At 38.1% G+C, this 25,623-nt stretch overlaps 1 protein-coding gene across 5 annotated transcripts in view; it reads right to left on the bottom strand.

Annotated features, from left to right (window-relative positions):
- Myo81F (unconventional myosin 81F) overlaps positions 1-25,623 on the bottom strand; it is a 164,520-nt gene that overhangs the window by 35,175 nt on the left and 103,722 nt on the right. For 4 of the 5 annotated variants that reach the window (XM_087348356.1, XM_022064340.2, XM_087348355.1 and 1 more), the window contains exons 4-15: positions 14,354-14,609; positions 11,607-11,797; positions 10,415-10,633; positions 9,252-9,416; positions 8,100-8,342; positions 6,511-6,636; positions 5,934-6,173; positions 4,575-4,723; positions 2,493-2,705; positions 1,952-2,121; positions 1,573-1,709; positions 507-652 (exon numbers count right to left, since the gene is read on the bottom strand). In XM_087348356.1, coding sequence (XP_087204482.1) covers positions 507-652; positions 1,573-1,709; positions 1,952-2,121; positions 2,493-2,705; positions 4,575-4,723; positions 5,934-6,173; positions 6,511-6,636; positions 8,100-8,342; positions 9,252-9,416; positions 10,415-10,633; positions 11,607-11,797; positions 14,354-14,609 — 2,255 coding nt within the window. Of the gene's footprint in view, positions 1-506; positions 653-1,572; positions 1,710-1,951; positions 2,122-2,492; positions 2,706-4,574; positions 4,724-5,933; positions 6,174-6,510; positions 6,637-8,099; positions 8,343-9,251; positions 9,417-9,604; positions 9,892-10,414; positions 10,634-11,606; positions 11,798-14,353; positions 14,610-25,623 lie in introns of those variants that run through there. The other variant, XM_022064339.2, reaches the window with a different exon arrangement.

The raw sequence follows: 25,623 nt of genomic DNA on the forward strand, positions 1-25,623 counted from the left end.
ATATAAAACTGTTTTATGATATTCATGAAACACACTTTCATTACTGTACTGATCACAGTTGAAGTTAACCAAACATTCCTGCTTCACTGGGAGGTTACCAGAGCGAACTTCTGCTGAACCGATGGTCATTCAGGCATTTACGACAGATGGCTTTTTTGTGATTTTCATCAGTTGGTACAGCAAAGGCTGTGAAACTGTATTAACTTTTATCAACTGTTACGCAAAGCCCATACAAAGTCCAGCTGGCCGCTAAACTACTAACCCCAAAGCTAGAGTAGTGTGGTGGGGGGCAGGTTTAAATTCCATAAGAAAAAAGTTAAAATAGGCGACAACTGCTTCAATTCACATCCTGCCTACTTCATTACTCATAATCACGATACCATTGCTTATATGATGCTATATAAGCAATATGTACATAAACAGAACAACAACCAAAGAGTTAAGATTTTGAATACTGAATAAATGTCTTTGTATTCAACATCAGAAAGATGTAAACATTTTCTAACCTTTCACTATCTTCAAGAGCTTTCTTTTCATCTTCTGTCTGTTGTTTGTCGATCTCCAGCTCTCTTTGCCTACGCTCCTCTTCAAGTTTCTCTCGTTTGCGCATTTCTTCTTCTACACGTCGCATTTCACGTAATGCTGCAGCCACCTGAATCATGATAACATGTCCTTGATATTTTTTTTTCTAAAATCTATATTGCAGGGTCTCAACAAAAAAACTGTATTAGTCCAAAATTGGTCATTTTTAGTTAGTGTTGCCATTCTTACACATTGAACTTGTGTGCATAAGGGGGTTGTTGCAAAAACTATATCAATTTAGAAGAAAACGAGTAGCGAGACATAGGTGTTCTTGTACTGCCTAATTTTTCAAATAAAAACAACCTATGGTCATTTCTCTTTTTTTCATTTCAGTAAATGAAAACTACATACATACCTGAAACTATATTCCAAAATCATAACACATGAAATATGTTGATACAAAATAAAAATAAGATGAAATATTAATTGGTTCAGACGCTGAAAAGATTCTTCTTGATTTCCCAAAAAGATTAATTTTGGACTTCAAGTCATTTTTTATAGAAACCCCTCATTCTGATCATGAAATTTACATTACAACATTAAACACGCCATCATCTGTAAGATTTGAGGTTTTCACAGCGGTGAGTATGAAGATTTCTGTCTTCTGGGTTGTTGCGCTGTGTAGTCTGGTCGATGTTAACCGACGTTTCAGAGGTCATACTGCCTCCGATATCAGGGCGATTCATCGCCCTGATGACGGAGGCAGTATGACCTCTGAAACGTTAGTAAACATCGACCAGACTACACGGCGCAACAACCCAGAAGACAGAAATCTTCACACCATCATCTCTCTTATCACAATTCACTACAATGTATCAATGTGCAGAAAGTGTAGAGTGTTTCGCAACAACGTGGGTTCATGATGAACGCAGAGCCAACTTCCAAAATTCTGCATGGAAATTAAACAAAAATATGCATGAGTTTAATGAAACACCTTCATCAAAACACTTAGAATAATATTACTATTGCTGATAATACATCAAGACTCACTTCTCTTGCAAAGACACCACGAAGATGTGACTGAATAACTATGGCTGCTCTTTGCTGTCGAAGGAACAGCAATCGTTGCTTCCAACCACGATATGCGTGCTGTATTCGTAAAGCAGCTTTACGACGCTGGAGGAATTCTGAAACAGATCCACAAGAACCAGAACACTTTTTAACTGAGTAAAACAATTCTCTGTATGTCGCCCACGCGATGATTTTGGTTTGCAATTTTTTCTGAACTGATCTTATCTTTCAAAGTGACGTATAAAAATGACCAAATTTATTGTTGACATCTGTTTGTTGTAGATGCCAGGAATTTATACACAAATCATTTTTACTCCAAACATTAATCTGTACATATCAGTTAGAACTGTAGCCTCACCTGTCCTAACAGTGTAACCGCGCCAGAACTTCTGGATTTGTATTGCCATGGCATGAACCACCTGATTCCGCCCATCTTCCAGTGGTTCGTGTATACAGCTCCGAACGAACACTTTGGTTTTACCAATTTGCCATTCAGTACTGGGAACACCCTGTTGCTTTATTAGTGCTCTGAAACAAATTAAATTTCTTAAAATTTATAATAAATAAATTTTTGAACCGTTTCTGATGATACCTCATGTGTACACTTTTATGAACTCCAAGCTCTAGCAGAAGACAATTTATGTGCACTAACCCTTGGTATGTCTGTATTTCGCTGCATTTTCCTACGTGAAATAAAGTGTTTTGTTTTCAAGAAAAGCAGTGGGCATGAAGTATGAATATTATTATTGCTATCATGACAGCTTGAAACTTTCTGATCTATTTTGAATCCAAATTTTATAGTTGATCAATCTTCATCCTAAAAAGAAATTCTAAATGTTTTATATAAGCATTAATCTAAGTTTCAAGAATTAATTTTTATGTGTACCAAGTTTTCTCACCTGGCAGCATCAGTCTCACAAGCGGGTAATTTGCCGCGATATAAGCACCTGTACCGCTGGATAAACTCAGTCAACGTCATATGAACAGGATAACCTTCCTTGCGGATTCTGATGATATCAAGCATGCCCAAATACTTCAACTGGTCAAGCACCAACTTCTCATTGTAGTTGTTTGGTGCTTTCTTCATGTTCGGTTTGATGCATCGCACATACCTGCATTTATGTCACATTAATTTAGTCTACTGTCTTCATGTTCCGGTGCTCTACTTCATTTCCACAAATAAAGCACCAGGAACTTGACACATTGGTATAATCATTACATACAAGAAATAATTATCAAAGCAGATGTTATTCTGGTTTTAATATATACTTTCCCTAACAACCAGAATACAACTACAGGAATACCTCGGAGATATCGCGGGTTCGGTTCCAGACCACCGCAATAAATCGAGTCACACAAATTTTTTGGTTTCCCAGAGCACATAAAAGCTATGTTTACACTATACTGTAGTCTATTAAGTGCACAATAGCATTATGTTTAAAGAAACAATGCGAGAACATTGCGAGAATTTCCAAAATGTGACACACAGACGCGAAGTGAGCACGTGCTGTTGGAAAAATGCCGCTGAAAGACTTGCTCGACGCAGGGTTGCCACAAACCTTCGATTTGTAAAAAAAAAAAGCAATATCTGCGAAGCACAATAAAGTGAAGAGCTATAAAATGAGGTATGCCTGTACTAGTTTATAAATTTATGTATACTTACATGTTCTGATTCTACAGTCATCTCAACCTTAAAACTATTTAGGGCAATTTAAAACGAACGTGGCTATGCACATATTATCAATGCCTCTTATTCTATTTAGTATCTTAAGATGTAGGAATGCACACGAGGAGAATTCTAATGGTAAAAAAATATATATATATCAGTACATATAGTACGTATGCACACACATACATTCTGTGTTTGTGTCTGTCTGTGTCTCTCCCTCTGTACGTCTCTCGCAGTGCCTGTGTCTGTCTGTCTCTCCCTCTGTACGTCTCTCACAGTGCCTGTGTCTGTCTGTCTCTCTCCCTCTGTACGTCTCTCGCAGTGCCTGTGTCTGTCTGTGTCTCTCCCTCTGTACGTCTCTCGCAGTGCCTGTGTCTGTCTGTCTCTCCCTCTGTACGTCTCTCACAGTGCCTGTGTCTGTCTGTGTCTCTCCCTCTGTACGTCTCTCGCAGTGCCTGTGTCTGTCTGTGTCTCTCCCTCTGTACGTCTCTCGCAGTGCCTGTGTCTGTCTGTGTCTCTCCGTCTGTACGTCTCTCGCAGTGCCTGTGTCTGTCTGTGTCTCTCCCTCTGTACGTCTCTCGCAGTGCCTGTGTCTGTCTGTGTCTCTCCCTCTGTACGTCTCTCGCAGTGCCTGTGTCTGTCTGTGTCTCTCCGTCTGTACGTCTCTCGCAGTGCCTGTGTCTGTCTGTACGTGTGAGTGAGTGTATTTAATAACATTATAAATAAATGAATAAATCAATCAACCAGCAATATTAATTAAATGTGTTTGGCCCAATACAAGCTGTTTTGAGTTTAAGTACTTAATTAACATTTACTTACAAATTTAATAATACTTGTTTGACATAACTATAAGATAGTCTTGTTACATATCGCCCCATTATTGTTATAAATTATTTTTACTTAGGAGCTGCATAAGACTACAATGTGCAAGCAGTCCGTACTACCCACTGGATAAAATAACAGGTGCCAATATGGATAAAAATCCTCTCTATCACTTAATTAGAGAAATCGACCATAACTTACACATACACCAAGCGACATAAATATGACATTAACAACAACAGCAACAATAATTATAATTTAGGCACACCCTAAATTCTGATTAGTGTTCTGATAATAGTAAGACAGACAGCTACTAAATTTTTCCATGCCCAGTTGTAGGTATAGTAAGTGCACAGCGCACTTACGTATTAGGGATTGAAGAATTACGCTATACACTCCACTTAAAGAATTTTAATTGCAGACACCGATATAACTACACGCAATGAACCTTTGTTTTTAAATACCCAAGAATACTAAAGAAAGAACTCACCATGGATTGGTAGCTTGCAGCACATCAACAAGTGCCTGGAGTTGGTGTCTGAACGTGTCGCTGACTGTCGGCTTGCCCTTGCTCGTCCCTCTCGGGACAGTGGCCACACTAGCGCTACCCATCCGAGACACTGTGGAGCCAAGAAGGTCCTGGACAGAAGGGAAAAGCAGAGAACCAATTAATCTTAAAAAAAGGACATTACAAAGATGTAACCCATGAAATATGTTCACGAACTCAAAAAAGCAAACATACGATTAAAAATTATTTACTTTTATTATACGAATGAGTTATGCATTGCACCCTTCAAAAAAGACAAAATAATTGACCATAGTGTTTTAAGATATTAATTGTCGTGCCGATGGCTTCCCATATTTCAGATGTAGATGTCTTACGTTAAAATATTTACTTCGTACATTTCTGTGGTGTTATTAGATCTTAGCTCTATATTTATTTCCAATGAATACTTTAATATAAGCTGTTATTTTTACACATGTATTTCAGCTTAAACGTGACATCATCAGAACTGCATCAAAATATATCAGAAATAAATTCTGTCATTGCCAATTATTCACGACCAAATTCATGTGACTGTATTGGTAATGACAATTTTTTTTTCTTGATATACCATAATGCAACTACAATGGTAGTATTTTTAACCAAAACATATCTATAAAAAAACAGCTTTTGTTAAAGTGCATGTAAAAATAAACATAAAGTTTAAAATTTTACATTAAAGGTCAAACATTCAAATCTGAGCCGAGCGATATGAATTTAGTAGACAGAAAATAGTACTGAATAGAGACATAAAAACATTTAAAATGTTTCTTAAGTTAATGAGCATTCAGATAAAGTTTATAGTTTCAAGAACATGTCACTGTTGATCTGCACACATGAAAAATTCTGCCCTGGTGATCAAACAAATACAATTTTGGCCATGTTTAACATTTTATACTACCATTTTACTTGAAATCCAGTACTAAATTGTCATATTCTATTACAGACATAATGGAAATAAATAATAAGTAATAAATTTATTATTGAATCCTCTTAATAAAATGATAGTTTTGGAAAATATCAACCAATCAGTACAGTTAATTAATTTCATTATAAAATTTATGTATTTTCCAGAACAGGTCATTTGAACTGAATAACGTTGCAGACAAAATATGTCTGTAGTCAGTGGCATAAACACGCTTTTCCAGTGCGTAAAGGGATATTAAATTATAAGGGAACTTAAAATATATTTTAGTGCAATGACATAAAATGCACAAGGATTTATGTTTATTGTACAATTTTCAATTAATTCTGAACACCAAGTGTAAACATTATTAACCGTTACATTGCGGGACAACATCCTACCTGGTACATCGTTAGTTCTTGGACAAACTCATTCGTAGAACGGCTCATGAAGTCAAAAAAAACATCCTGCTGCACGTCACGATTCTTATCAACAAAACCATCAACACTGTACGTCACACAGCCAGCGTAATGCTGTATACCAAATTCCTTTTCCCAACGGCGTCTATCATCACCTTTTACATAATTCGGATGTCCATCAAATTCTGCGTGCAGGTTCGTGAGGTATGCCAGGTCTGAACCCTGCAACATAAGTATAAACACTTTGTTTCAGAATTTATACCTATGAGGTTATATTTTGAACTAAAGACGTACAAAGCCCCTCCCATACCCCAATTTCCACTGCGCTTTCAAACATAAACACCAAAATAGACAGGAAACTTAGAAAATTGTAAGTGTTATTGTTACACGGAGTGTACATAACGTAAAAACACAGACGTCATCAAGAGATATAAGTTTCATATGCAAAATTTTTCAATATTGTTTATATTTAACAAAATACGCAAACAAAATTATAATTATATGCGGTGTAATCAACTCTGAAACAATATATTTTTATAATAAATGAACATAACATCACCTTAGGCATGTGACACTGCTCTGTTAATAACTTCAGGATACATCTTGGGGGCTTCTCCACCAGCTCCAGGCATGCTGTATTGTCTGTGAACTGGATATGAGAGAATTCAATTTCCTCTTGTCGATACTGAAACAGGAATTTCATGCGTTATAAAGCAGTTTCTCTCTACGATTCCAAAGTCTACGATGGAACGAATAATGACACTATCAAATATCATCTCTACAAGATTTTAAAATTGAACAGAGAAGACAATTAAAAGTACTGTAATTAGAACATATAAAACAAAGGCACACAGGAAAAGAACAGTTCTCAGAATAAGGGCCGCATGATATCGAGCAGAGAAAATGAGGAGTATGCTTAGACGAACCCAAATTAAAGATAACGAGTCCGCAGATCCAGTTTAAAGACAGTACCGAGTGACCAAATCAGCTTTAATGTTGAATAATATATCATATTATGCTGGTTAATCATAACTTTTGCCCTTGGGGTGAGAAATCACCCCTAAAGGCGGATGAACCGGAGGGATCAACGGCATAGGATGCGGAAGACAAGGGGAATCCACCGCATTAAAGATCCTCATGATTTCCCAAGTATCAGCAGGTAAAAAAAAAAAAAGAGCTGCTGACAACCAATCATAGGATTGATTACAAAAGAAGAAATGTCAGGAGTATCCGTACGCAATTAATTGTTGATTTATATTTGAAATTTTAACAGACGTGGAGTATAAATTTAGAATCGCATGATGTGACATAAAGAAGCAAGCCGAAAAACATTTTTAGACCACCATACCAATTTCTCGTTAAATGGGACCCGGTAATGTTTCTGAACTTGTAAATATGGAACTTATTTCTGGCAATAGGATTTATATCAAGTGCTTCCCTCAAATCTAGTTTGTGAATTAATATATTTTCCACATTGCATTCTACAATTAAATAAATTAAAAGAAGTAACAATAGCCTGTGTATCAAATAAGATCATCAATTGACGAAATAAAGATCAAGAACTTCTAGAAATATAAGTTACTGTTCAAATAATATTATATTAATAATAACGTAACCCTGAGTTCTTTCATGACATTTTTTTTTGTAGTGTTCTGTCTGACGACAGGTCCATATGAAGAGGATCCTTCCATCCTTTTCTCGGACTGGGACCTGTTCATATACGTTCTTGGCAGATGATCCAGAAGTGGTTTGCCATTGCCTTCTTCTGTGTGTGAATGGAGTAATTGTTGGGATGCCACGGAGGAAAACTCCGTGTTGCCTAGACCACGGCCTTGCCCAACACAAGTTATAAATTCGGGCACCGCCGGGAATCGAACCCGAGACCCCAGGATTACAAGGCCAGCGTTCTGACCGCTAGACCACCGTGGCGGCTTCATGACATACTCAACCAAAATTCATCTGCCCCAGTTAATGAAATTAAGTCGGTCCTTCGTCACCGACACTCTATGGTCAGCCATATACCAGTTATGGTGCCCTGTCTTTGCGATCTGGAGAACTAGCTATAAAATATTAAATTCAGGAAGTACCTAATGAATTTTTAAGAACTTTAAGATTAATCATATGTGGCCTACAAACTATGTAACTTACTATTTCCTGCTCCAGTGCAAATACATAATGATTAAAAAACTTATGCAGCTTCTCATTGGTGTAGTTGATGCAGAGCTGTTCGAACGAGTTGATAGCAAAGTTTTCAAAACCGAAGATGTCAAGAACACCAAGAAAGCGCGTGGAATCTTGGCCTGGGTTGGTACATGTGTTGATGTGATTTACCAACCACGCAAAGGTGCGCGAGTACAAGGCTTTCGCCATGGCGTGTCGGTTCTCCTTTGCCTGCGCACAAAACATCCTTCAATAAGCATTGTGTAACTACTGCGATTATTTCTGTCCACACCTTCAATTGCTTCAAGTTCCACTCTCCATTCTTCTGCAAAATTCAAGCTTTTGTGCTATTTTAAAAGACTTTCCACTTGACTTCACTTCACGTCAGCTGAGGCAAAGAGCTTTTATGTTTCAACAACAACGATAACAGCTGTGGGGGAGCAAAAGAGGGGCAGAGCGTTAATAAAGGCCAAGCAAACACATGACTGAGGTCAGACCTAACTCTTTGAACGCATTGCGGTATACATTATCACAATGGGAGGAAAATCTACAGTTGTCACAACTAATTAATTATTCCATGCAAGTGAATACATCTTTCATTTATTTAATGTATTCAGTGCTATATAGTCTGTGTTATTACCATCATTACATAAACCATAAACAGGGCACATAATTATATATAACCTATTTTTGAACCTCAAGACGTAATATTTAGATTAAAATTAGCAGATTTGCCGATTCAGTATTGCTCATATATTTCCAATTATCATTAAAAAAAATATTTTTTTTAAATATACAACTACAGATCATAAAACATTTGAAAATGTGTAATAATTCTAGTGCCTGGGAAAAAACTACATATAAACAGAAATGTGCTTCGAGATAAATTTAAGAAAATAAGAGGATGACTGACAGAACTGAAGGAAGCCACAGAAGACATCTGTTGAGACAGCCATCTTCCAGAGAAAGATTCAAACCACAGAAAAAAAAAAAGTCATGACACACTAATGGCATCGGAAAATTCAACAAAACGAGACAGAATGAATAGCTGTTGGTAATGAACACCCTACAAGTGAAAAATATGGTCAATACAAACAGTAAATTGTCTTTCATTCTCGCACCCATGCCTCAGTGCCTCACCTCCTGAAGTTTCAGAGGTATCTCGGTGATGTTGCCTCTGACGTTAATTTGCCTCAGTAGTGCAACCTGAACCAGGTCCTCCATCTGAAGTCCCAGCAGAGACGCCACCGTCTGCAGAACTTCTTGGTCCTCGTCCGTCAGTTTACACCTCTCCCCATCTATATCCTAAATTGGCGCAACAGAAAGCCACGTTTAACGTACAAGCGGAGAATGAAAATGAACAAAATTTCGATTACCCAATCAACCAAAAGGGAGACAAAGATGCTTTAATAATCCACGACACTAAAACTGAAGACTAACAAGCGCACTGATCTATTGAAAGCTATTTTCTGCGTCTTTTAGCCTTTTCCTACCGTGTATCAATATTTCATTTATACACTAATTATCTCTCACAGTCAGTTGTTTATTAACCGACTGTTGGCGACATTTCTTTTCGCGTTTCTCTGGTCGTTTGTCAGTCGATCACACGGCACCGCTGGCAATGAATTACAAAATGCTTTGTCTGACACCTGCTGTCACTTGTCTGAACCATGTGAAACAGAACACAATCACACAATCCCCTGGATTTCTTTGCTGAGGAAAATTCTGATGAACTGACTGGAATGAGTCAAAAACATAACCTCAAATGTTTATTCCACTGCTATATTGAAATTCTTAAACAAACAAAACTGTTCTTAAATTTTATCATACAGAAATTCTTATGCTCCTTTTACGTGCGTTTTTATGTGATGCTAAACACAGGGCTGCCAATTTTTATAATGGTCAAGTGTTGCTCCTTTACAAAATCACCAGAAATTTTCAGTCACAAACTTTGTGGTCATGTACGTGCTTCCGAAGATAAAAATATGAGGAGGGGGAAAAGTAGACTTGCAAATACTTTAAAAGTTAATAAAATAAAATTTTTAACAGGAAAAATCCTCCGAATAGCACATTTCTACGAAGTTTTCTTAAAAGTGGCTACTCTTTATAGAGACGCGCGTACAGTAAGCATTGCGCCATAAGCATTTTCTTTCAGATTCCAACCTACGACTAGTCACGTATTTACTTTTGGAAGTAGTTCCAGGAGAAGATCGCCTCCTGCATTTGCCAGGCATTAAGCTTAACAGAAAACAATCCACAAATATAATTACAAAACTTCTGTACCCTAAATACCAACCACTAACCTCAAACCCCATATTTCCAAGCCACAGTATGGCGGACAGAACGCAGAATATGCCATCACACATCTCAGACGGAATATGGAGGACATTGAAAGCCAGTCTCAGGGCATCGAATTTCTTTGCGTCACTAACTCCATCAATTTTGATGCAACCGGACTGATTCAGGTACTTGTAGAAGTCTGCAGGCTTCAGTTTCAGCTGGTCTGCCAATTCTTTGTTGCTCTGAAACAGATTTTACGAAAAAGCTGTCATTTTTGCCAGCATCCTGTGTTACGTCTTTTTTCTTTTTAACGTGTTGTCTACAACTCAGTCAAACAATGATAGCAGAGGATTTCACGGTCTTCATATTTACTGGAAATAAGATGACTTGGGCCAATTTTAAAGCACTAACCAGCATCCATCGAGAGTTTTAATCACATATTCACTTTAGCTGATTCCTTACATTGAATTACATTACATTACGACTACTAAACTTTAAATTTCAATATATGTAATACACCATTTTGACACGATCGTGGAACTGACCTTTTAGAACCAACACTCATATAAATAACATCTAATAATTCAGTCCGTACCTCAAAGAAAACAACACTTCTCCAACGGAAGATCAACTGGTTAACGCTGTTTAAGGAAATAATCCCTCTTTACACTGAGAATAATATGAAACCCATACGTAAAAAATTCAGAGCAGGTGGTACATATAATTCCCACCGGGCTTTAAAGGGTTAGTAACAACATATTATATTTAAAGTAAAAATTCAAGGGATAAATCAGCTACTGTTAATTTTTAAATTATATTTGAATAAGCTCTTTGCAACTGTTCATCTTTGCTGCTTTGGATGGTCATTAAGATGCATTGCGTATGAAAAGGTGGAAATAAACTGGTGGATAAATTATTTGTGGTATTCAATTTGCAAAAGAACACTCCAGGAAATCTAAATACTGACAGACCAAAACAACTGCAAATCATCGTGCGACTCAAATACGGTATTATAATACATAATGACAAGACACTTCCGGAGGACAGTCCAGTGTCTGAAACATCTGAAAAATCCTACACGGACTTCTTATATCATACTTATTGAACTCAAGAGTATTGTATCGTTCTGTATGTTACACTAAAGTTGAAAGTTATCCACTCTGAAAAATTGAAATCGTCGAATTAAGTACGTGATTTGGTATGACAAGACCGTACCTTGGCTCCTTCGACAAGTTGGTAGAAAACGTGGTAGTTCCGCTCGCCAGGACTTTGAAATGTGATCCGTGACTGTTCTAGCAAATAATCCTGAATGATGCAACCTTTAATCATCCACTTGTTGTCAAAACAAACTTGCATAAATTTACCAAACCTGCTAGAGTTGTCATTGCGAACAGTCTTGGCATTTCCTAAAAAAGGAAACACAAATTTTATAATTAAATAAAAGCGATATTTTAATAATATTCTCTATTTACATTTAACGATGCTATCTGTGTCTCAGATTACATAACATCGAATTAGCATTCGATAATTAATTAGTTACTAATTAGTACAAACCAATTTTTTTTTTCGAAGTTCTTATTCCGCCAATGGTAACAGAACATTCAGCTCAGTGCTCTCACTAAAGGCTTTGACTTTAAAAAGCGTAAGATGTATGTTCCACTGGTACAAATTATTATTGTATCTTATTATTATTTAGTGTTCTGTCTGATGACAGGTCCATATGAACAGGATCCTTCCATCCTTTTCTCGGACTGGGACCTGTTCATATACGTTCTTGGCAGATGATCCAGAAGTGGTTTGCCATTGCCTTCTTCTGTGTGTGAATGGAGTAATTGTTGGGATGCCACGGAGGAAAACTCCGTGTTGCCTAGACCACGGCCTTGCCCAACACAAGTTATGAATTCGAACCCGAGACCCCAGGATTACAAGGCCAGCGTTCTAACCGCTAGACCAGGAAAAATGTTGGACTCCCCTGATTTAAGGTAATGTCCCACAGGGAATGAATAAAACCATGAAATAGCGGGCCCCAGGCAGAAATTCAAAACGAGGACATTTCTAAGACGAGCCACGTTCGGCTTACCCAAGTTTTCCATCGTCAGGTTTCAGATTAAGAAGGCCACTAAATGTGGAAGCCATCAGAGAATATATTAAATAAGAAGGCGCGGAGAGCTGAAAAGGGAATATTTCCGCTTGGAGGTCCATCTGATGGGTTATGAATTAAAGAAAAACATCACGAAAGGTTACACAGGGCCTCAGAGTTGGATGGATTCTTTGGAACAAAACAAGCAATGACTAAGAATGGAAACCAATGGCGGATTCCTCTAAACACGGCAATGGATATCCACTGTCAAGGAGAGGCGGAAAATGTCTTAGCCAGATGAGAAACTATCAGCTTCTTAAGAAGGATTGTTCGCGATGACGTTAGTATGTTATTGTCATTGAGCGAAGTGCTACAAAACGCTTGCAATCATAAGCTTAAAACACCTGAAAAGCTATGGACTGTTATTAAACGAAAAAGTTAAAATAAACATTTCACTACTCGCGATGAGGTAACGGAGTTGTCAACTGATCACGTGTCCTGATTACGTTTAGGGGCCTACAAAATGGAAATGCGACCGATCGAAGCGCCTCGCACCGGGAAGAATCTGAATCAATTTCCTCGTTTCCGGTTGCTTTGTTCCTTCCCTTCCCACCTCACACCCATCCTACCAATCATAACCTAACTTATATCTTTAACATCTATTACGAACTTGTGAGATCTTACGAAGTCTTGTCTCATGCATGGACAACTTCTCGTTACCAACATAACGGCGGAATAACTATTAAATATCCCATCTGATCCAAAGTAAATGTCAGTTTAGAAGGTAAAGTTTGATTCGAATTTGTTTTCAACGAACAGTAAAGTGGTATAAACTTATCAGTTGATTCTGTAACCCTTTCGTCACACAATGACGAGTTTGTTAAGCAGTCTCCTCGTTGGCACAAGCAACACAAATCAATTTACTTCATTATAATGTATCGTTATTCTCTCATTACAAACTGTTTAAATTGATGGGCTTTGGATGAAACGATGTAATAAATATTTACAAACAGAACTAAATATGAAATACGCTAAACAAGTTTGATGTCACACACGATCATCTTCATTGTAATAGGATTCTGTCATTTAGGGACTTGTGCACTGCCTACTGTCCACAGACCAGGAGAAAAACCCTGCAAGGGGAAATCGTTTCTGGTGCGGTGCGGGGGGAATGTTTACTGCCTGGTGGACTAGAGGGCTGCTATTGGTGGGAAGTGTGATACGTCAGAGGTTTACTCTACTACACAGACTGAAAACATCAAGCAGTTAAGAGTAGCGTGTAGTGAGCGCACCTCTAATGTGTTCTGTGGGTGTTGCGATAATATTCTAGATTAAATCGCTGTGCCTCTGTGAGGTAATCTTAAAGCTGTACCCATTAGAGCACGTGAAAGCCTGTCGTCTGTTGTTCGTTCAGTGGTTGTGGAACGAATGCTTTTAGGATGGGCCGTCACTCACCGCGAAATCTTGCGCATGCGCGTATATCGAATTCCTAGCAGGGATTTTCTACTGATCTGTGGACTGAGTAGGTATCTGTCATTGCTGATTTTTTGTAGATGAACGTAGATAGTATGTGGTAAGTCTACATATTTAACGCTGCTGTGTAGATTCTTTGGAATTATGCCACAATGGAACAATGTACTGTCTGTGTCTCATTTACTTTATAATTTCTGTCAGGGTCATTTATTTTGCTCAATTTTTCTACACCTGTTACTGATGGCATTTTCCCAGGGGCAAAGTTGACCACAGATTTTCAATTTCCAAGCTTAAAAATGTGTGGATCAGTACTGCAACTCTCTCATATGACGTAAGGGTGTTCAATCTTGTCTTAACTTGTGTTCGTGTATCACAAAGGAGGCGTCTCTCCTGATGTTATATACAATACCGAAAGCTTCCAAGATGGTGTTGGCCTCCAGAATCTGCTGTTCCACCCAAGTGCTGACGTTGCTGGTGACCGAACACAGGTACTGCAGAATGAACTTCGTTGTTTCCGTCTTCCCCGCCCCACTTTCCCCCGAGATGACGCATGACTGGTTGCAGTTGTCTGACGCCTGGAGCGACTTGTAAGCCGCCTCGGCTAAAGCAAACACGTGAGGCTCCAGGGCTCCCATCTTCTGTCCATGGTAACGAAATACGTATTCCTGGAAACAAGAAATAGAAAATAAAATTCGAGTTTTAATGTCGTAAGAAACTGCCTCACGCAACTTTAGAAACGTCTTCTGGGTTGCAACGCCGTGTATGTAGTCTGGCGGAAGTTCATGGAGTCTCATTGCCGTGATGATTGAGGCAGCAAGCATGTCTGAAACGTCGGTAAATTCCACGTTTTTTATGGAACGATGTTCATGGGTCCTCCTAACCTGAGCCAGTCAATATCGGAAAATCCATGAAAATTGAAATATCCCAAGAAGAAAAAGAATACACACTCTTTATTCCGTATCCCCTCACTCCACCGCTCAAAGATTCATTCACCTTCAATCCAATTACATCCTACAATCAACTCAAACCTTAAATTTCAGCACAAAATTAAATAAACCCTTCCTTGAATTCCTCAACCCCAGTGAGATTTATCTAATCCCCTGATGAACTGTGGGAAGTCTGAATTACATCGCGGTACTCAAGAGGTCTCTGAGCTCAGGAACGGGAAAAGGGAAATGTAGGATGTGAACTAGACTAAAAGGCGAAGTTCTTTGCAATTTTTCAGACCTTATATATTAATATTACTATTATCGAAGTCCTCTGAATTATTATCATTAGCCCCTATCTCCGAATTGTACATTTGTAAAGCAATTCGACGTCTAAGACCATCTAAATCTGTCAAACTTGATGACATCCCTAGCTTTGTTATAAAGGGTTGTTCTGAGGTCTTTGTTCCTGTTCTCAAACACATCTTTAATTTAAGTCTAACGCAGAATTGTTTCCTTATTTTATGTAAACAGGCAGCAATACTTCATTTTCTTAAAAAAGGTAACTACCGACCTATTTCTACACTTAAAACTTTCTCCAAATTATTTTGAACTTGTTATTTATAATCACGTCTCACATTACGTAAAGGTTTCACAAAATCTAATCTAACTAATCTCGTAGCCTATCAAGATTTTATTAACCCAATAGTTGGCTCCGAGGGTCAATCTGATGCTATTTTGATCTTAGAACTGCATTTGATCTCTTCTGCTCAAAAATCTAAGTGCCTTAGACTTTTTGGTGGTTATGTAAACCTGTTTCGTAGTTTCTTAAACCAACAGACAATCTCAGATTCGTGTTTCTAGAACTCTTTCAACTTTTCTAGTGTTCTCTGGCGTTAAACAGGGAACGGATGGTTTATGCGATGTAATTAATCATTCCAAATGCCTTATTTTAGCTGATGATATCAAAATTTTTCGTGCCATTAAATCTCCTAAAGACTGCAATGAACTTCAAACTTCAAGTAATTTCCTTCTCGAAAAAACCACTACTATGATCTTTGATTATAAAAATTGTTCAGTCCTCTATAACACGTACCGATACCATTAAAGACCTGAGAATATTTATCGACTCTAAGCTCCGATTTCACAAATATGTTGACCACATATTTTCACAGTGTTTTAAGTTGCTGGGTCTTGTTCGCACATTAACATTTTCGTTCTGTTATCTCGACTGCTTTCATACGTTATAATTTACCTCAGTTAGATCCAAACTCAAGTATTCTATTACGACTACTGATGCCAAAACTGGAACGTATCCAGGTACTATCCTTTCCTCCCCCAAGTGCATTACAGCTACGATGATGCTTTAGAGCAGGGGTTCTCAACTATTTTCGCTGGCGTACCACTAATTCTAATTTAACACATTAAATGTACCACTAACCAAATATGTTCATGGAAAACTTGATGCCTGCCCTCAGTGGCGTAACAAAGGTTTCGCGGTCACCACAAGTGTACGTACTTCAATGAGAAATAGTTTCTCTCTTTAACTGCATTTACTGACAGAAAAACTACATAAAATATACTTAAGTTGATATTATTGCGTCATATTGTGAATTAAAATTTAATTATTAGTGTTTTTTCCCCGTCTAATCACAATTGTATATAAATAAAATTATACATAAGATATTAATATATCATACCAAATATGTAAATGATATTTTAATATCTTATGTATAATTTTATTTATATACAATTGTGATTAGACGGAAAAAAAACACTAATAATAAAATATACTGAAATGTATGTGCAAAATAAGACTCCATTAGTGAATAGTTTAGTAACTACTCATATGACCATTTCATATCGCATAAAAAGTCTATTTTCGGATACATAACAGACAAATTTAGGCTTCAGTGGTACGCGTACCATAGGTTGATAAAAGCTGCTTTAGAGTACAGGTAGGTCTCGGTTTACGATACTTCACTTTCGCGATTAAATACAGTCCTTCTACTAATTTTGTCAGCACGGACTTGAACATATTCGAGACACTTCATCACATTCTACAATAGACTAATTTATTAATTTATGTACATTATTACTACAAATATATTAATGTATTTAGTATAAATTGTAACACGGTTATGAACCAATGGTCCCACGAAACGCTGAGACATCTTAACTAGACGATCTGCCCTCGACATTTCAAGGAAGACCCGCGATGAGTTCAGACCGAGCTGAACTGAACTATGAAAGTCGGGCCTGTAGTTGTCCGTGAGGTCACACGCTAAGTGGGCCGAGTGCGTGACTGACCTCCCACTGTACGCACGCACGTTCGTGTGTGTGTGAGCGTCACCATTTTCTCCAAACGCACAGCCGAAACACGGAAATCATCTCACTCATAGAGAAATTAAAATAAAATTAATTAAATGATTTGATTAAACTCCAACAAAAAATAACAAGATGGTGCATGGTCTTTACTAATACACTGATAGTTACTCAGCTGGTTAAGATATTAATTACACGGCTCCTGAGAAAATTTCCTCCAGTCCATTCACCTACACCCAACGTTTGTAATATCCATTTTAATATTATCCTCTCCGTCTTTTCGCTTGAGGCTACTTCCTATCTCTTAAACTTCGATTATAAAACACTTTGTTTTTTAAACATTCTCAGTCTATTTTATACTCTTACGGAGAGAGACAAATTTCCATATCTATATGAAACAGGTTGGCCTAAAACTTTTCGTATATTTTGAGTTTTTCGTATATTTTGAGTCTTTTAGATTACACAAAACAGTAATTTTGCTACTGTGTACGGGTGTGAAACTTTGTCGCTTACTTTGAGAACAAAGTTCTGCGAAAAATGTTTTGTCTTCAACAAATGTTTTATTTGCGACAATATCAACAGCTCAGATTACACACCGCTGAATACTTGTATAATAAATGAGCAATGAAATGCAGAGGATGTGTAAGGAAGTGGTCGTGGCCGAGCTTCAGGTATTACCTCATCATTTGTTTGGAGGGGCTAAGAGAAACCACGACAACACAAAATTATGCAAATTCCGATCCAAACAGGTCGCCTAAAACTGAAATGAAGACAGTTCACACTCACACATCCTAGTTCTTACAGATTAATTTTAATGTTATCCTTCGATCTAGTTAAAAATCTCTTCTTTTCAAGATTTCAGGCTGAAATTGAATTCAAAGTTTGACACCGTGAAGGCGGTTAAGAACTGTTATCACCCTTCGGAGGAACGTAACGCCTCAAGTTTCAGAGTTGAAGTAATATATTAAAAAATACTGATATCTAATTTTCTGTTTCAGTTTTAGTAAAACTCAATGAACAATTATTAAAGTTCGAACGCAAAGATTAGGCTAACAACAGATTAAATTTGTAATAAATGAACGTCGAGACCAGAGAGAAATGTGAAATTACAAGAACGCAATTGGAAAATTTCTACGCTCCTATACACAGGAGCTCAGTTAGGATCTGTGCAGAACGACCACTTCAGAAGGTTCTTATTGTCTAATCATCCATTTCCTTCGCTGACATTTGAAGTTTTGACTTAAAAAGTGTTAACATTTACAAAGCAGACAGACAGTGTCAGCCACGAAAAAATGGTCGTTGAGTTAAAGATGACCATCTTCTGGAATGTTGCGACGCGAAGCATAGTAGAAACCGACGTTTCAGAAGTGTTTACAGCTTCCATCATCAGGGCGACACACGATATCCTACATGTTAGGTTGACACTGACTGCTTCGTTAGAAAATACGTAAAATTCTTTTAACGTCTAAAGTAATTTGTTCAGTGTAAAGTTATTTTGTACATCATGAAGTTGTGTGGGAAGCTGGAGGCCGTCTTTACCACGTCAAGAAAACTTCTGTTCTCCGTTAAGCCTCGTAACAAACCGGTATAAAACATTCCTCGATGTCACGGGCGATTATAACTTGAATAAAATGTCTTTCCTCAAAGAGAAAGGAGCTTCAGTAGACTTTACGGTCACGACGGCTTCAAGAACGCTTCGGCCAATAGTAAATAACCTAAATATTTGGTATTGTAAGGTCATATAAAATGCGATTTCCGTATTTAGTCGCATAAGAGATTGGACAGTAGACCGTGTTAAAGCAGACCTAACGCCCAGCGACACAGAAAACCAGTGGCAATAGCAGGAACTAGTCACCAAATACAACAAACTCCCGATATCCGGTCAATCAACGCGTGGGTGTGTCATAAACGAGGCTTCACCGAGGCAGACATCCGCGGTGTCTCGAAATTTTCCGCGCCTCGTATCACAAATTCCTCTGCACAGTTCAATCATGGAAACAGAAAGAAAGGAAAATAAGGGAGAAGGAAATGAAACAAAAGACAGATGAAAACATTATGAATATCGATATTGTAATCGATTCATCATATACCGATAATCGATTAATCTGATAATTAATCGGTTAATGAAATTGAACTTTAAACGAAAAATATAAATTATTCAGTTACATTAAATTCGACAGTCAATGCAGTCCCCCACGTGGGGTCCGCTACATCAGATGCAGACTGACTCAGAAGGCGTGGCTTGTACTGCAGCTGATATTGATCTGTTCCCTTACAAGACGCTTGAAGGCACTGCCCACGCTGGGATTTAATCTTAGTGCACGGATTTCGGTTGTCACGGAGATCTTAGTAACTGCAGTGTCGTTTGCAAGTGCAGAGATGACGTGGTTCGTCGTGTCGTAAGTAGCGACTGTCAACTGTCTGCTACGTCGTTCTTGTTCAATTCCGGCCCCAAACAACGCCAACGCTAGAGGCGCTGTGGTCGCAATTTAGATCAAAGTCGATAAATAAACTTCCATTTCGACTTCAGATATCGATATATGTAGGATTTCAGACTGGAATAATGTGGTGTGTTCCACTGAGGCTTTAGCAGTATTCGGTAAATATATTCTATGAAATACTTAAAGTCCATTAACAAGTCTACAAAATGAACTCCAGAAACAAAAACTTTCAGACAGAAACGCCATTTATTTAAAAGTTATGTTCGTCCTTACTTTTCCAATTCGACTTCTTGGACAGTAAGTATGTAGTTTCTACAAACGAGAATGTAACGACCGAGATATGGCGAGAGGAAGAGTCTCTACTATCCAATTCCACGTAGTGGAGCTCGTTGAGAAGATTACAGTTGCATACCTAACCAAGAAATATCCTGCCTTTTATAGAAACCTAAGATTCATTATCGGTCCCAAGATTACAGTCATTTGAATCGAGTTAACAACTTCACAACTTGCTTTCTGCTCATGTAGGGGGCATTTTAATTTTTGTTAAGTGTTTTTTGAGTGTACAGATATGACCTAAGCAGATGACAACTTAAAACCCAATCAATTATTATAATCACAGCAAGTGTTATATCACTTCGAGTTAATTTCCGGATGTTGTTAACGGAATATAATGACTACTTCAATGTGAGAATAAATTTACGTTGTAAAGTATGAAGTTCGGCGGGTGGCCCACCTACTACCTACTCTATAGAACAGTGGTATTCAACCTGGGGTACGCGAAATTTAAAAAAAATTATATTATTTTATGAATATACTGAATAATCAGTAATGTAATTTATTTAATTTATTTTAGATGTAGATTATATACTATGTATAACTTGAATTATACACCAACAACTTTGGAGGTACAAAGTTGAAGAGAAATTATATCTGGGGGTACGCGAAGACATCTTAGGGGGTACGTGAAATTTAAAAAAATATATTATTTTATGATAAACACTGAATAATCAGTAATGTAATTTATTTAATTTATTTTAGATGTAGATTATATACTATGTAAAACTTGAATTATACACCATCAACTTTGGGGGGTACAAAGTTGAAGAGAAATTATATCTGGGGGTACGCGAAGACATCTTAGGGGGTACGTGAAATTTAAAAAAATATATTATTTTATGATAAACACTGAATAATCAGTAATGTAATTTATTTAATTTACTTTAGATGTAGATTATATACTATGTATAACTTGAATTATACACCAACAACTTTGGGGGGTACAAAGTTGAAGAGAAATTATATCTGGGGGTACGCGAAGACATCTTAGGGGGTACGTGAAATTTAAAAAAATATATTATTTTATGATAAACACTGAATAATCAGTAATGTAATTTATTTAATTTATTTTAGATGTAGATTATATACTATGTATAATTTGAATTATACACCAACAACTTTGGGGGGTACAAAGTTGAAGAGAAATTATATCTGGGGGTACGCGAAGACATCTTAGGGGGTACGTGAAATTTAAAAAAAATATATTATTTTATGATAAACACTGAATAATCAGTAATATAATTTATTTAATTTACTTTAGATGTAGATTATATACTATGTATAACTTGAATTATACACCAACAACTTTGGGGGGTACAAAGTTGAAGAGAAATTATATCTGGGGGTACGCGAAGACATCTTAGGGGGTACGTGAAATTTAAAAAAATATATTATTTTATGATAAACACTGAATAATCAGTAATGTAATTTATTTAATTTATTTTAGATGTAGATTATATACTATGTATAATTTGAATTATACACCAACAACTTTGGGGGGTACAAAGTTGAAGAGAAATTATATCTGGGGGTACGCGAAGACATCTTAGGGGGTACGTGAAATTTAAAAAAAATATATTATTTTATGATAAACACTGAATAATCAGTAATGTAATTTATTTAATTTATTTTAGATGTAGATTATATACTATGTATAATTTGAATTATACACCAACAACTTGGGGGGGTACAAAGTTGAAGAGAAATTATATCTGGGGGTACGCGAACAAAAAAGGTTGAATACCACTGTTATAGAAGACTTAAAGCCCAAGTTTGACAGTGTCAAAACGACTGTTATGAAATAAAAACATAACTTGGGGGTTGGAATAAGGGCGGAGAACAGGACGGGGAAGAGAAGATTGCCCTCACAGCCAGACCAAGATAAAAATCTGCGATCATGACATCATCCTATGACTCAGATCCGAATCCTCCCCTATTTTATCCGAATACAGCCAGATTCTGCCGTTACGTTCAATAATTAAAACTATTAAACCCGATGATTCAGAGACGGTATTTAGCGTCTGCTCAGCTACAGAAACACATTAATTATATCTAATTTATTATATACAATGCAAACAATCTGAATTAACAACGAAAAATCAATGTTACGTTTATTTCGAAAGAGTCTTGCAAAGGAAAATACTTTTACGTACAAAGTTACTTACCGAATAATAATTTGTAAAGGATATCGAAGCGGCCGTGGCATATTTTAAGGTATTATCCCGGTATTTACTTATAAGGACAATAAAATATCACGATAAACCTGAGTCAGCCTCCGGACAAAGATTTGAACCTGGGTCCTGTGCAATACGAAGCAGCACTCGGCCACGACGTTTCGTGATCGACTCCTACAAAGGGAGCGCATTTAAAAATATCTTTACTCGGCCACAATGAACAATCCCGATGTCGGTCTGATTTATCCGTGGCTTCGTACGTATTTTTACATCGCAGTAACAAAAGAACTCCAAAAATACATCTTTAGAAACTTCAGTGGTTTTCTGTTTGTTTTCGCTTAATTAAAACCGACGTCATCATTCGCACTGGCTGGGAGTGTTATCCGTCTTCCTGACACACTGATGTATCCTCTCAGTAGTCAATGTACTCGTCGGTCTGTTTTGTTTCGACGGTTAACAATAGCTCACAGCTGGAAAATTTCTGAAACCCACAGAAGAACATTTTTAACTTCCGGCTACAAACTATAATTCTCCGAAGGTCCTGTAAAAATTTCGTACTGGAGACGTCGTGTTTAAAAATCAAGTCATGTCCGTTTTCCAGCACAGATCAAAGTTGAATGAAATCCTGACAGAAATCTCGCCCGTTCGGAGCAGAGTTTTTGAATACGAGGCGTACGATATTTTACTCAGACATATTAATTCATTAAGCGAATATACTGCGCTATCAAATATTTACGTCTTCCGGTTTGTAACGGAGTTTAAGAATTCTGCACGCGTGTAACGTCTCTGTATGAATACAATGGACCGTTCTCACTTACACGAGAGCTTTGTCCTGCACGTGAGGATTCTTCAACAAGTCTTTCGAGGTCTACACGGGTTTAATTTATACTTAAATAAAAGAAATAAGTCTTAGGTGGGGGTACATATCTGAAAATAAACTTCGGGGTAAGGCCAAATCATCCTCGGGCGTGGTCGAGTGAAATTCTAAAAATTTCGCCCGTTCTAACCTAACCTTACAATTCTTCCCAGGTTTTCTCTTTACTAAAACTGTTTGGGAGAGTTTGGTTTAAAAATGTTATGAATATTAAGATGGCTGCCTTCTGGGTTAATGTTCCGTCTAGTCTGGTATAAGTCACCGACATTTCAGAGATGCTTACTACCTCCACCATCAGGGTAAACATCGAAGCAGAAAGCATGTCTGAAACGTCCGTAAACTACTATCAGACTACACGGCGCCAACAACTCAGAAGACAGAAATCTTCATACTCTGATGACGGAGGCAGTATGACCTCTGAAACGGTGGTTAACATCGACCAGACTACACAGCGCAACAACCCAGAAGACAGAAATCTTCATACTCTGACGACGGAGGCAGTATGACCCCTGAAACGTTGGTAAACATCGACCAGACTACACAGCGCAACAACCCAGAAGACAGAAATCTTCATACTCTGATGACGGAGGCAGTATGACCTCTGAAACGTTGGTTAACATCGACCAGACTACACAGCGCAACAACCCAGAAGACAGAAATCTTTATACTCTGATGACGGAGGCAGTATGACCTCTGAAACGTTGGTTAATATCGACCAGACTACACAGCGCAACAACCCAGAAGACAGAAATCTTCATACTCTGATGACGGAGGCAGTATGACCTCTGAAACGTTGGTTAATATCGACCAGACTACACAGCGCAACAACCCAGAAGACAGAAATCTTCATACTCTGATGACGGAGGCAGTATGACCTCTGAAACGTTGGTTAACATCGACCAGACTACACAGCACAACAACCCAGAAGACAGAAATCTTTATACTCTGATGACGGAGGCAGTATGACCTCTGAAACGTTGGTTAATATCGACCAGACTACACAGCGCAACAACCCAGAAGACAGAAATCTTCATACTCTGATGACGGAGGCAGTATGACCTCTGAAACGTTGGTTAATATCGACCAGACTACACAGCGCAACAACCCAGAAGACAGAAATCTTCATACTCTGATGACGGAGGCAGTATGACCTCTGAAACGTTGGTAAACATCGACCAGACGACACAGTGCAACAACCCAGAAGACAGAAATCTTCATACTCTGATGACGGAGGCAGTATGACCTCTGAAACGTTGGTAAACATCGACCAGACTACACAGCGCAACAACCCAGAAGACAGAAATCTTCATACTCTGATGACGGAGGCAGTATGACCTCTGAAACGTTGGTAAACATCGACCAGACTACACAGCGCAACAACCCAGAAGACAGAAATCTTCATACTCTGATGACGGAGGCAGTATGACCTCTGAAACGTTGGTTAATATCGACCAGACTACACAGCGCAACAACCCAGAAGACAGAAATCTTCATACTCTGATGACGGAGGCAGTATTACCTCTGAAACGTTGGTAAACATCGACCAGACGACACAGTGCAACAACCCAGAAGACAGAAATCTTCATACTCTGATGACGGAGGCAGTATGACCTCTGAAACGTTGGTAAACATCGACCAGACGACACAGTGCAACAACCCAGAAGACAGAAATCTTCATACTCTGATGACGGAGGCAGTATGACCTCTGAAACGTTGGTAAACATCGACCAGACTACACAGCGCAACAACCCAGAAGACAGAAATCTTCATACTCTGATGACGGAGGCAGTATGACCTCTGAAACGTTGGTTAATATCGACCAGACTACACAGCGCAACAACCCAGAAGACAGAAATCTTCATACTCTGATGACGGAGGCAGTATGACCTCTGAAACGTTGGTTAACATCGACCAGACTACACAGCGCAACAACCCAGAAGACAGAAATCTTTATACTCTGATGACGGAGGCAGTATGACCTCTGAAACGTTGGTTAATATCGACCAGACTACACAGCGCAACAACCCAGAAGACAGAAATCTTCATACTCTGATGACGGAGGCAGTATGACCTCTGAAACGTTGGTTAATATCGACCAGACTACACAGCGCAACAACCCAGAAGACAGAAATCTTCATACTCTGATGACGGAGGCAGTATGACCTCTGAAACGTTGGTAAACATCGACCAGACGACACAGTGCAACAACCCAGAAGACAGAAATCTTCATACTCTGATGACGGAGGCAGTATGACCTCTGAAACGTTGGTAAACATCGACCAGACGACACAGTGCAACAACCCAGAAGACAGAAATCTTCATACTCTGATGACGGAGGCAGTATGACCTCTGAAACGTTGGTAAACATCGACCAGACTACACAGCGCAACAACCCAGAAGACAGAAATCTTCATACTCTGATGACGGAGGCAGTATGACCTCTGAAACGTTGGTTAATATCGACCAGACTACACAGCGCAACAACCCAGAAGACAGAAATCTTCATACTCTGATGACGGAGGCAGTATGACCTCTGAAACGTTGGTTAATATCGACCAGACTACACAGCGCAACAACCCAGAAGACAGAAATCTTCATACTCT

Source organism: Zootermopsis nevadensis, unplaced genomic scaffold (genome assembly GCF_977971745.1).
Source record: "Zootermopsis nevadensis isolate Lab colony 2312 unplaced genomic scaffold, Znev_1.0 Znev_ptg000013l, whole genome shotgun sequence".
NCBI classification, from domain to species: Eukaryota; Metazoa; Arthropoda; class Insecta; order Blattodea; family Termopsidae; genus Zootermopsis; species Zootermopsis nevadensis.